The sequence below is a fragment of the Oncorhynchus masou genome, chromosome 16 (assembly GCF_036934945.1).
Source record: "Oncorhynchus masou masou isolate Uvic2021 chromosome 16, UVic_Omas_1.1, whole genome shotgun sequence".
NCBI lineage: Eukaryota > Metazoa > Chordata > Actinopteri > Salmoniformes > Salmonidae > Oncorhynchus > Oncorhynchus masou.
The window spans coordinates 26,533,738-26,547,732 of record NC_088227.1 but is presented as its reverse complement, the minus strand read 5'-3'; the positions used below and the strand labels follow the sequence as shown (position 1 = coordinate 26,547,732).

Genomic DNA, 13,995 nt, shown 5'->3' with positions numbered 1-13,995 from the left:
TAGAGGTTCTGAGGGGGCCTGGTTACACGTGGTCTGCAGTTGTGAGGCCGGTTGGGCGTACTGCCAAATTCTATAAAACGAAGTTGGACGCAACTTATGGTAGAGAAATTAACATTCCATTCTCTGGCAACAGCTCTGGTGGACATTCCTGCAGTCAGCATTTCAATTGCACACTCCCTCAAAACTTGAGACATCTGTGGCATTGTGTTACGTGACAAAACTGCACATGTTAGAGTGGCCTTTTATTGTCCCAGCACAAGGTGCACCTGTGTAATGATTATGCTGTTTAATTAGCTTCTTGATATGCCACACCTGTCAGGTGGATGGATTATCTTGACAAAGGAGAAATGCTCACTAACAGGGATTCTAAACAAATTTGTGCACAAAATTTGAAAGAAATAAGCTTTTTGTGCATATGGAACATTTCTGGGATTTTGGATTTTAGCTCATGAAACATGGGACCAACACTTTACATGTTGCATATATACAGTGGAGAGAACAAGTATTTGATACACTGCCGATTTTGCAGGTTTTCCTACTTACAAAGCATGTAGAGGTCTGTAATTTTTATCATAGGTACACTTCAACTGTGAGAGACGGAATCTAAAACAAAAATCCAGAAAATCACATTGTATGATTTTTAAGTAATTCATTTGCATTTTATTGCATGACATAAGTATTTGATCACCTACCAACCAGTAAGAATTCCTGCTCTCACAGACTTGTTACTTTTTCTTTAAGAAGCCCTCCTGTTCTCCACTCATTACCTGTATTAACTGCACCTGTTTGAACTCGTTACCTGTATAAAAGACACCTGTCCACACACTCAATCAAACAGACTCCAACCTCTCCACAATGGCCAAGACTAGAGAGGGTGTAAGGACATCAGGGATAAAATTGTAGCCCTGCACAAGGCTGGGATGGGCTACAGGACAATAGGCAAGCAGCTTGGTGAGAAGGCAACAACTGTTGGCGCAATTATTAGAAAATGGAAGAAGTTCAAGATGACGGTCAATCACCCTCGGTCTGGGGCTCCATGCAAGATCTCACCTCGTGGGGCATCAATGATCATGAGGAAGGTGAGGGATCAGCCCAGAACTACACGGCAGGACCTGGTCAATGACCTGAAGAGAGCTGGGACCACAGTCTCAAAGAAAACCATTAGTAACACACTACGCCGTCATGGATTAAAATCCTGCAGCGCACGCAAGGTCCCCCTGCTCAAGCCAGCGCATGTCCAGGCCCATCTGAAGTTTGCCAGTGACCATCTGGATGATCCAGAGGAGGAATGGGAGAAGGTCATGTGCTCTGATGAGACAAAAATAGAGCTTTTTGGTCTAAACTCCACTCTCCATATTTGGAGGAAGAAGAAGGATGAGTACAACCCCAAGAACACCATCCCAACCATGAAGCATGGAGATGGAAACATCATTCTTTGGGGATGCTTTTCTGCAAAGGGGACAGGACGACTGCATCGTATTGAGGGGAGGATGGATGGGGCCATGTATCGCGAGATCTTGGCCAACAACCTCCTTCCCTCAGTAAGAGCATTTAAGATGGGTCGTGGCTGGGTCTTCCAGCATGACAACAACCCGAAACACACAGCCAGGGCAACTAAGGAGTGACTCCGTAAGAAGCATCTCAAGGTCCTGGAGTGGTCTAGCCAGTCGCCAGACCTGAACCCAATAGAAAATCTTTGGAGGGAGCTGAAAGTTTGTATTGCCCTGGTCAAGAACGACAGGAAACGTATGATCTCTGTAATTGCAAACAAAGGTTTCTGTACCAAATATTAAGTTCTGCTTTTCTGATTTATCAAATACTTATGTCATGCAATAAAATGCAAATTAATTTCTTAAAAATCATACAATGTGATTTTCTGGGTTTTTGTTTTAGATTCCGTCTCTCACAGTTGAAGTGTACCTATGATAAAAATTACAGACCTCTACATGCTTTGTAAGTAGCAAAAACCTGCAAAATTGGCAGTGTATGAAATACTTGTTCTCTCCACTGTATTTTTGTTCAGTATAATATGTTGACTTCATACAGGTCAAATGAATTTAGTAACAACTGGTAAAGCCAGTCACGGTAGTGTGTCTGTGACTCTATGGGGTATTCCAGCTGCAGCTCCAGCCTCAGCTCCAGGGAGGGGAGAACAGACATGCTGTGACTCCCTTGTCCCTGGCTCCCTCAGCTCTGGGTTTAAAGCTGTCTGAGAAACTCAGTCACACCTATGGGATTAAAAAGTCTACTTCTCTTTCTTTCTTTCTCTCTCTCTTTCTCTCTTTCTCTCTCTCTCTGTCCTCCTCTCCCCCCATTTCTGGACTGCTAAGAGAACCAGGGTCACTTTAGTTTCTTTGCCAAACCCATTTGTACCCCACTTGCTGTTCGTGAGTTTCGTTAAATTCAGTGACTAAGCTCACAAATGGAGGCTTCGCTGGGCAATGAACCAGACCAAGTGGATTGTTATTGAGTGAGGGCAGCGTTCATTCAGAGTCATGTTGATGCTAATTTCAACAAAAGTCATCGCTCTCTGGGTGAACAGAAAAGCTTAATTGAAATAGGTGTTTATTTCTCTCTTTCCACTCATTTAAATAAAGGGTTGTCTAATTGAAATTCAGGCCATTCTGGCTGACGAGGCAAACTGCTAGAGTGAATGTACCAATGACTGCAGTGGGCTAAATCAGGGTCACATCAGGGATTGGTTCTTGGAAGTCTTAAATAAATCTACTTTGAAACTCAAGTATACACCTCAAACACATGGTTATGGGCAAAAAAAGAGTTGAAGATATAGAGTTGAAATATACTCCATAAAAATGATGGTTATTTATTATGAAATTAAGAATATAATTAATAGCATTCAACCCATGAGGCCACTGGGTTATTTTACTGCAGGAAAAGGCTTTGATGTGGGACAACATTTGTGATTCTTTTTTATGACCAATGCATGCTAGGCTGTCATTGTAAATAAGAATTTGTTCTTAACTGACTTGCCTAGTTAAAGAAAGGTTAAATAAAAACTAAAAACGAGGCAAGCTGAAGGAAAAGTACACGCCAGAAGACAGGATCGTGAACGTATCAGCGAACTCAGACGTTCTGTGTGAAAGCTCTATGTTGTGCTGTGCTATGTGGCGACACATGTATTTTATGAGTTGGTATGTGTACACGAACAGTATATGACCAACTCAGTTGCTCATGATAAGGGTGAGTGTATTGCAGGGTGTTGTTTTGTTATACACCCCAGTGTGGTTTTTTCTGCTGAGTCTGTGAGCCGGATTAGGGACAGCTGGTCCATCAGTGATGAGTGATCTGTGGCTGTGGTGCAGAATTCCTCAGATAAGCACCGTGGCTCATAGATAACTCACTCGATGTCCTCTGAGAGAAGAGATAGAGAGACTGAGGGAGAGGGAAATAGAGAGAGAACTAGGGAGTGTGATGGAGAGATTAATGGAGGATATTGTTTGTGTGTGTGTGTGTGTCTGTGTGCGTGTGTGTGTGTGTGTGTGTGTACATGTGTGTGTGTGTACATATGTGTATGTCTACATGCTTGTGTGTGTATGTGTGCATGTGTGTGTGTGTGTGTGTGTGTGTGTACATGTGTGTGTGTGTACATGTGTGTGTCTACATGTGTGTTTGTCTACATGTTTTTGTGTGTGTGTGTGTTTGTGTGTGTGTGTACATGTGTGTGTGTCTACATGTGTGGTTGTGTACATGTTTGTGTGTGTCTGTGTGTGTGTGTGTGTGTGTGTGTGTGTGTGTGTGTGTGTGTGTGTGTGTGTGTGTGTGTGTGTGTGTGTGTGTGTGTGTGTGTGTACATGTGTGTGTGTGTACATGTGTGTGTGTGTTTGTCTACATGTTTGTGTGTGTGTGTGTGTGTTGTCTACATGTTTGTGTGTGTGTGTGTGTGTGTGTGTGTGTGTGTGTGTGTATGTGTGTGTACCTGTGTGTGTAGGGTTATAACTCTAGTCTTAACCCTAGCCTATTCTAATCCAGTGTTGGGACTACGGCCTGCTTATCTCAAGAGATCACTGGTTCTCATGCCTCCCCCCGTCCCAGTCCCCATCTCTGTCTCTTAGGTGCTGTTTGTCTTGTCGAAGTTGATGTTTCTAAGTGGTTTAATGCATTCTGTTTCTCTATCATTTGTGATAATGCCTCCTCCTCCACCCCCTCCATACTTCCATCCCTTTACTTAGAAATGAAAAAGTCAAGCAGAAGAAATAAAAGAAGACTTGAAAAGGTAAATTATTAAATAAAAGACGGGGTGTTTGCACTAGCAGGAGACTTGACAGCTGAGAGATAGATCTCCTTTGGTTTGTTAATTATCCAAACAAACCTCAAACAAACCCTCAGGCTGTCCTGTCTACTCCACACACTTAAACACACACACACACACACACACATTTATAGACCACTATAAGAACCTGTGGGCTCATTAAATTGGAGGCGCCAATGTTCCAATCCATTCAGCAGTACGTCATATGTCAAACAGACAGAACAGGCATGGTTCATGGATTGTCATTACATTGGACACACATGCTATGATCTGCTATGTGTTTTTCTCTATACAGCTTTCGGTAAAACACTTCACACTGCTTCAAACTCCTTATCCCTTTTAGAAGTGTATACTGATAAGAGTGAAGTGTGCCACGACAACACAGAGCGTTCCTGTGTGCTTCTCACTGCTCATGAAGGTCATCTGTTTCCCATTTGGCTCTTCATCCTCAACATCTCTGTCAGAAACACTGAGCCTTCGTCTGCCTTCCAAACCCATGTCGTTCATCTGTTATGTGAGAACATGTCTCCATGAGAGAGAGATAGAGAGAGGGGAGAGAGAGAGGGGAGAGAGAGGGGGAGAGAGAGGGGGGAGAGAGAGAGATAGAGAGAGAGAGGGGAGAGAGAGAGAGAGGGGGGAGAGAGAGGGGAGAGAGAGAGGGAGAGAGAGAGAGAGAGAGAGAGAGAGAGAGAGAGAGAGAGAGGAGAGAGAGAGAGATAGAGAGAGGGATGAGAGAGATAGAGAGAGGGGAGAGAGAGGGGAGAGAGGGGGAGAGAGAGAGATAGAGAGAGGGGAGAGAGAGAAGGGAGAGAGAGGGGGAGAGAGAGGGGGAGAGAGAGAGGGGAGAGAGAGGGGGAGAGAGAGAGATAGAGACGGGAGGGGAGAGAGAGAGATAGAGAGGGGAGAGAGAGGGGAGAGAGAGATAGAGAGGGGAGAGAGTGGGGGAGAGGTAAAGCGATGGAAAGACTTTGAGAGAAAGATAAACACATGCCAATGTAAGAGGAAGTAAGGGAGGTATAGAGAGAACACATGACAAAATATATTCTGCTCCTCTAAGGCATTGTTTCCCAAGTCCAGTCCTTCAGCACCCCCAGCAGTGTTTCCCAAGTCCAGTCCTCCAGTACCCCCAGCAGTGTTTCCCAACTCCAGTCCTTCAGCACCCCCAGCAGTGTTTCCCAACTCCAGTCCTTCAGCACCCCCAGCAGTGTTTCCAAACTCCAGTCCTTCAGCACCCCCAGCAGTGTTTCCCAACTCCAGTCCTCCAGTAGCCCAAACAATGTTTCCCAACTCCAGTCCTCCAGTAGCCCAAACAATGTTTCCCAACTCCAGTCCTCACAAGAATAAAGCATAATCAACAGTACAATGGGGGTGGATTTGTCAGACAAAATAGGGAGGACTGTAGAGGTTCATCCGATGTCTAGTTCAGTGTTTCCCAACTCCAGTCCTTCAGTACCCCAAACAGTACCCATTTTTGTTGTAGTTCCCTACAAGCACACCTGATTCAACTTGTCAACTAATCAGGCCCTCAATTGAATCAGGGGAGTTTGTCCGGGGCTACAACAAAAATATGTTATGTTGGGAGGACTGGAGATAGGAAACACTGTTGGGACTGTTGGAGGACTGGAGATAGGAAACACTGTTGGGACTGTTGGAGGACTGGAGATAGGAAACACTGTTGGGACTGTTGGAGGACTGGAGATAGGAAACACTGTTGGGACTGTTGGAGGACTGGGGATAGGAAACACTGTTGGGACTGTTGGAGGACTGGAGATAGGAAACACTGTTGGGACTGTTGGAGGACTGGAGATAGGAAACACTGTTGGGACTGTTGGAGGACTGGAGATAGGAAACACTATTGGGACTGTTGGAGGACTGGAGATAGGAAACACTATTGGGACTGTTGGAGGACTGGAGATAGGAAACACTGTTGGGACTGTTGGAGGACTGGAGATAGGAAACACTGTTGGGACTGTTGGAGGACTGGAGATAGGAAACACTGTTGGGACTGTTGGAGGACTGGAGATAGGAAACACTGTTGGGACTGTTGGAGGACTGGGGATAGGAAACACTGTTGGGACTGTTGGAGGACTGGGGATAGGAAACACTGTTGGGACTGTTGGAGGACTGGAGATAGGAAACACTGTTGGGACTGTTGGAGGACTGGAGATAGGAAACACTGTTGGGACTGTTGGAGGACTGGGGATAGGAAACACTGTTGGGACTGTTGGAGGACTGGGGATAGGAAACACTGTTGGGACTGTTGGAGGACTGGAGATAGGAAACACTGTTGGGACTGTTGGAGGACTGGAGATAGGAAACACTGTTGGGACTGTTGGAGGACTGGGGATAGGAAACACTGTTGGGACTGTTGGAGGACTGGGGATAGGAAACACTGTTGGGACTGTTGGAGGACTGGAGATAGGAAACACTGTTGGGACTGTTGGAGGACTGGAGATAGGAAACACTGTTGGGACTGTTGGAGGACTGGAGATAGGAAACACTGTTGGGACTGTTGGAGGACTGGAGATAGGAAACACTGTTGGGACTGTTGGAGGACTGGGGATAGGAAACACTGTTGGGACTGTTGGAGGACTGGAGATAGGAAACACTGTTGGGACTGTTGGAGGACTGGGGATAGGAAACACTGTTGGGACTGTTGGAGGACTGGAGATAGGAAACACTGTTGGGACTGTTGGAGGTCTGGAGATAGGAAACACTGTTGGGACTGTTGGAGGACTGGAGATAGGAAACACTGTTGGGACTGTTGGAGGACTGGGGATAGGAAACACTGTTGGGACTGTTGGAGGACTGGAGATAGGAAACACTGTTGGGACTGTTGGAGGACTGGAGATAGGAAACACTATTGGGACTGTTGGAGGACTGGGGATAGGAAACACTATTGGGACTGTTGGAGGACTGGGGATAGGAAACACTGTTGGGACTGTTGGAGGACTGGAGATAGGAAACACTGTTGGGACTGTTGGAGGACTGGGGATAGGAAACACTGTTGGGACTGTTGGAGGACTGGAGATAGGAAACACTGTTGGGACTGTTGGAGGACTGGAGATAGGAAACACTGTTGGGACTGTTGGAGGACTGGAGATAGGAAACACTGTTGGGACTGTTGGAGGACTGGGGATAGGAAACACTGTTGGGACTGTTGGAGGACTGGGGATAGGAAACACTGTTGGGACTGTTGGAGGACTGGAGATAGGAAACACTGTTGGGACTGTTGGAGGACTGGGGATAGGAAACACTGTTGGGACTGTTGGAGGACTGGAGATAGGAAACACTGTTGGGACTGTTGGAGGACTGGAGATAGGAAACACTGTTGGGACTGTTGGAGGACTGGGGATAGGAAACACTGTTGGGACTGTTGGAGGACTGGAGATAGGAAACACTGTTGGGACTGTTGGAGGACTGGAGATAGGAAACACTGTTGGGACTGTTGGAGGACTGGAGATAGGAAACACTGTTGGGACTGTTGGAGGACTGGAGATAGGAAACACTGTTGGGACTGTTGGAGGACTGGGGATAGGAAACACTGTTGGGACTGTTGGAGGACTGGAGATAGGAAACACTGTTGGGACTGTTGGAGGACTGGAGATAGGAAACACTGTTGGGACTGTTGGAGGACTGGGGATAGGAAACACTGTTGGGACTGTTGGAGGACTGGAGATAGGAAACACTGTTGGGACTGTTGGAGGACTGGAGATAGGAAACACTGTTGGGACTGTTGGAGGACTGGAGATAGGAAACACTGTTGGGACTGTTGGAGGACTGGAGATAGGAAACACTGCTCTAGGACAGCGTATGTGACAAATGTGTGTTAAAAACCAGAGAGCACCAGGCAACATATGGTGCTATCTATTATTGATGTCACACCAGGAGCCAACTAGCTCTTGGTGCTCAGGGCGGGGGTGATGTGGCATAACTAGCCTGCAGTGATTTCCAAGAAGCCTCGGTTGAGACATGCTGGGGTGATTGGAGTTTTGTCGCTCTTTAAAGATACAGAGATGAGAGAGGTGGTAGCTATTGAGCAGCATGGCTCCCTGAGGAGAGAGACTAAGACAGGAGAGAGAAGAAGATAGGAGAGAGAAGAAGACAGGAGAGAGACTGAGACAGGAGAGAGAAGAAGACAGGAGAGAGACTAAGACAGGAGAGAGAAGAAGACAGGAGAGAGAAGACAGGAGAGAGAAGAAGACAGGAGAGGGAAGACAGGAGAGAGAAGAAGACAGGAGAGGGAAGAAGACAGGAGAGAGACTAAGACAGGACAGAGAAGAAGAGAGGAGAGAGAAGAAGACAGGAGAAAGACCCTAGACAGGAGAGAGAAGAAGACAGGAGAGAGACTGAGACAGGATAGAGAATAAGACAGGAGAGAGACTGAGACAAGAGAAAGACTGAGACAGGAGAGAGAAGAAGACAGGAGAGAGACTGAGACAGGAGAGAGACTGAGACAGGATAGAGACTGATACAGGAGAGAGACTGAGACAGGATAGAGACTGATACAGGTGAGAGAAGAAGACAGGAGAGAGACTGAGACAGGATAGAGAAGAAGACAGGAGAGAGAAGAAGACATGAGAGAGACTGAGACAGGAGAGAGACTGAGACAGGAGAGAGAAGAAGACAGGAGAGAGACTGAGACAGGAGAGAGAAGAAGACAGGAGAGAGACTGAGACAGGAGAGAGAAGAAGACAAGAGACAGACTGAGACAGGATAGAGACTGATACAGGATAGAGACTGATACAGGAGAGAGACTGAGACAGGATAGAGACTGATACAGGTGAGAGAAGAAGACAGGAGAGAGACTGAGACAGGATAGAGAAGAAGACAGGAGAGAGAAGAAGACATGAGAGAGACTGAGACAGGAGAGAGACTGAGACAGGAGAGAGAAGAAGACAGGAGAGAGACTGAGACAGGAGACAGACTGAGACAGGAGAGAGACTGAGACAGGAGAGAGAAGAAGACAAGAGACAGACTGAGACAGGAGAGAGAATGAGACAGGAGAGAGAAGAAGACAAGAGACAGACTGAGACAGGATAGAGACTGATACAGGAGAGAGAAGAAGACAAGAGACAGACTGAGACAGGATAGAGACTGATACAGGAGAGAGACTGAGACAGGATAGAGACTGATACAGGTGAGAGAAGAAGACAGGAGAGAGACTGAGACAGGATAGAGAAGAAGACAGGAGAGAGAAGAAGACATGAGAGAGACTGAGACAGGAGAGAGACTGAGACAGGAGAGAGAAGAAGACAGGAGAGAGACTGAGACAGGAGAGAGACTGAGACAGGAGAGAGAAGAAGACAGGAGAGCGAAGAAGACATCTAAATAGCATATCAACTATTTAACCAACTAATGCTGGTTATTTCACTCAATGCACATTTCAGTGATCTCAGGTTTTTCTGCAGAGTCAGAAGTTTCCGCGTAAGAGTCTTTCAGTTTGAGAGTATCTTTCTCAGAGTCTATCAGATAAAGCATTTCCCCTGAGTGGTGTGTCTGTTGTCTTTAGTACAGTAAAACAGCTCAGCTCGACCACACAGGAGTCCTTTCCCTCTCTGTAACCTAAGGAACGTCAGTCCCTCTGCCACTCATCTCTCTCGCCTTCAGCCTACAGCTCTTAGACACTGCACTCCATTCCTCTGTTGATCCCACTGCCCTTCTCCTCTTCTGTCTGTCAGCCTCAAAGGATTAAGCAGCTTTGTGCCAACAGTGAGTGAACGAGCGCTCCTTATCGTCCCCTTATCAACTCTCCCTCAGTGACTCACTGCTCCAGGTGGGTATCATCCACTAAGCTCTGCTCTCGGATCCGATAATACTTATACAGTTCCACAAATGTGAACAATTCAACAGCAGATGCTGACTTCTGATCAGATAAGTGCTTAGTGGTCACTTCACCCTACGGCAGGTAATCGCTCTCACTCACCTTTCTGTTCGGGCGTAGAGGTGGGCAGCATGTGGAGGGGTCCTCCCCACCCACTGTCTTCCCTGCTACAGAGTCCTTCTTCGGCGTGCGTACGTAGGACACCCTTCTCTTCACAGCTCTGTCCCCAACCCGACTCTCCGTGGGGTCTGCGGCCCCCTGTTTCCTTTCCCCGCTGTCCAGTAGCACCTGGCTGGTCTGTGTGGGACGTCCCAAGGTGAGGGGCGAAGGTGCCCCCCTCCTTTCCCCCAGTTCCAGGTAAACATGTAGACAGACACAGAGAGCGGTGAGGAGAAGACACAGGCGCAGAGCCAGTCCTCTAGTCAGTCTGTCTCTCCACATGCCTGGATACACTGTCTATCTCACTTTTCCCTGTTTCTCTCTTTCTCGCCTCCTGAACAGTGAGATTGCTGATCTCGCTCTCTTTCTCTATCCCATTCTTCTTCTCCTGATCCTTTGAGTGGTGTGTCTCTCTCTTGTCTTCCTTCTCTCCTTCCTTTCCTCCTAAGTCCACAGTTGAATCAAGATAAGTATGAGCATTACAGAAGGTTTGTGAGACAGGAGGACACCTGTTCATCACAAAACAACTACGTCAGTGTGAGTGAGTGTGTGTGTGCATGTGTGATTTAGTATGTGTGTGTGTGTGTCTCTCTCTCTCTCTCTGTATGTGTCAGTGTGTGTGAACCTCTGCACATTGACTCGGTGGAATAGAGTGTGCCGCTCTCTATGAAAAGTTTTGGAACTTCTCCCCTCCCTGTCCTAGCCCTCACACCCCTTTCTCACACACACCCCTCTCACTCCGTCTGACCCCTCCCTCTCTCCCTCGCTCCGTTCCCCTGTGTCTTGGGTTACTGTGTAACTCTACACCGGGCAGGGCCAACACATCCACAGCTAGCTGTCACCAAGGCCTCGCATTCTCTCTCTACAGACACTGTTTCATACAAGAGATCATAAAGAGATGGAAGGAGAGAGACAGAGAGACAAAGAGAGAGAAGGAAGGTGAGAAGGTGAGAGAGAGAGAGAGAGAGAGAGAGGGACAAGGAGACAGGGAAGTGCAGTCTTGGAGAATGAAGCACTGTATGACCTGTGTGTTTGTGCAGTCTATCACAGAAAGAGAGGAGAGAGAGAAAAGAAAGCAAACATGAAGAATGGAGAAGAGAGGGATACAGAGGTCCAGAAGAAAGTGTTTCAGTGTTTGAAATGAAGGTCTGAGTGAGTGTTCTTCATCTACCTTAGCTCTCTCTCTCTCGTTCTCTCTCTGTCTTTCTCCATCTCTCTCTTTCTCTCTCTATTTCTTGTGCTTTCGCTCTCTCTCGCACTCTCTCTCTCTCTCTCTCCCTTTCTCTCTATTTCTCATTCTCTGTCCCTCTTCCTCATTCTCTCTTTTTTTCTCTTTCTCTCTCACTCAATCTCTCTCTGTCTCTCTCTCTTTCTGCTCGCTGCAATCTGAAAACTCGGGCTATAAACATGATTAATCTATAAACCATTAGTACTGAAGTCCTATGAAATCACTTTGAAACACTCTATACCACCTCCTGCCTCTATCTAAAACCTACTCTTTCATTGATTTCCCCCTGAAGCATCCCAATCGCTCCTTTATTCAGAAACAAAATAATTACAATTCCCCTACTGCAGCTCCCATCTATTAACTCTGTTATTGACATTTCAGAGGGCAACGAAATGTAGGAAATTGTAGATTATGTCAGAGTAAGAACAGTGGATTTTTAGCCTGCTGGGGAAGCTTTATCCAATCGACTTTTTGGGACGTTATTAATTTATGTCAGTGAAGATGTGGGTGGAATGATTGAGGATTTACATAGGCTTTATGAAGAGGATATTTATGAAAACAGGCTGTGATTGTCTGGAGACACAGGGCTCTACTGCCACCTGTATGTAGAGAGAAGTAGCACACAAACACACAGGCAATTACACAGGGTCATTTTCCCAAGTCAATATGGAGGATGTTAGTTAAAGATTAAATTACTTTCAATGAATTACAAGTTAGATGAAGTCTTCTGCTTTGTTTTTATTGAACTGTTTCACTCCAATTCTAAGTGGTTTCCAGGGCCAGCTAGCTTCTAACCTGAGGCGGTCAAGGTAGAGTTTTATGTGTATCTGTTTGTGCATGTGTGTGTGTACACAGTGTGTTTGCACGTTACACCCCATGAATGTGACCCTCACATTGACATACGACACACACCTGCGTAATACCTGCTTTACCGCAGAGTACATGTCTATAGGTACTAGTATATTGTATAAAGTTTGTTTGTGTGGGCCTACAACCAGCCAGACAGTATACACCCAACTGCATTAGAACACATCTCATAGTATACTATCTAAGGAGTGGAAAGTGGAGAAATTATAACTATATTTCATTCCTTCATCCTTCCAGTTGTCCCCCCCCACCGCCCACCTCTGAAAACCCCAGTTATGTAAGTGTGTAATGGTAGAAGACAAGCACAGAGCCATACAGGGACATGATGGATTAAACCCTCACAGCAACACCATCCAGCTATTAGCTCTAACAGGTAGCTCTCTATGGTCAGTCAGTGGTACAACATTCAGAATACAGCTCACTGGGGTGAGGAGAGGGAACGGGAACAAGGAAGGGGAGAAGGGATCCCCATGAGGGGACACTGTGAAGCATGTCTAGCTGGACTGACTGAGAGAGAGATTTCTCTGTCAGCCCCAGGATTCAAACTGGCAACCCTACGGTCACTGTCTGCTACCACCACCCATTCATTCAAGTACCAGACCAATTGTAAAAGGAGTATGTTTCTGATCTAGCTGGACCAGATTGCTATTGCAAAATGACATGCTTGCTGAGGGAAAGCTAGGAAGGCCAGTCTCCATTCCCCTCTCTGCGCTGTGTGTGACGGCTTGAGACTTAATTAAGTAACAGGGAAGAATCAGATGTAGTTGATGAAGGAGATAGTGACTCTACGCTTCACCCTGGGTTCTGTGACATCCACTCCAGTTGGCCATGCAGAGCAGAAGCCAATAATGAAAACCATAGAGTGCTTCAGAGAGATTGAGTGTCGAACGACTTCACCACAATAATGATGCTTCATTTGGCACTCTCACAAGGTAGAGGCTTTACTCCTGTTTTTTGGTGAGAAAGCTCTTGGTAGCTGGGTAGTGAGTGACTGTGTGACAGATGTTTGGGTTCTCACGGTGGAAGAAGGCAGAACCTCTTGTTATTTCTCAGCTGTTCTAGGGTCTGGAGAGGTGAGAAGAACATCTCAGCCCTCTCCATCTTTTTGTCCACATATTCATGAAAACCTGGTCATCTTGTGGAAGAAATCAAGTTAAGGGTGCATGGAGTAGGACAGGGAAAGCCACGGTGAGAAAATAAAAGGAAAGGAAGATGGAGTGAGTGTGTTTGTGTGGTAGAAAACTGGACTGAGAGAGAGAGGAAAATGGTAAATTGACCCCCCATGTGAGTATGAGAGGGGAGAAAATAGCAAGAGAGGGGAGATTTGCCCCAATAATGAGTGTCTGGGCTGGAACCAGTAGCAGGGTGTGTGTGTGTGTAGATGGGTGTGTGTGTGTGTGTGTGTGTGTGTGTGTGTGTGTGTAGATGGGTGTGTGTGTGTGTGTGTGTGTGTGTGTGTGTGTGTAGATGGGTGTGTGTGTGTGTGTGTGTGTGTGTAGATGTGTGTGTGTGTGTGTGTGTGTGTGTGTAGATGGGTGTGTGTGTGTGTGTGTGTGTAGATGGGTGTGTGTGTGTGTGTGTGTGTAGATGGGTGTGTGTGTGTGTGTGTGTGTGTGTGTGTGTGTGTGTGTGTGTGTGTGTGTGTGT

General features: G+C 46.5%; 1 protein-coding gene across 1 annotated transcript in view; it reads right to left on the bottom strand.

Annotated features, from left to right (window-relative positions):
- LOC135557759 (probable methyltransferase-like protein 24) overlaps positions 1-10,896 on the bottom strand; it is an 83,742-nt gene extending 72,846 nt beyond the window's left edge. Inside the window, exon 1 of the mRNA XM_064991341.1 lies at positions 10,197-10,896. Coding sequence (XP_064847413.1) covers positions 10,197-10,535 — 339 coding nt within the window. The 5' untranslated portion in view covers positions 10,536-10,896. The remainder of the gene's footprint in view (positions 1-10,196) is intronic.
- Between the last annotated feature and the right edge of the window lie 3,099 nt (positions 10,897-13,995).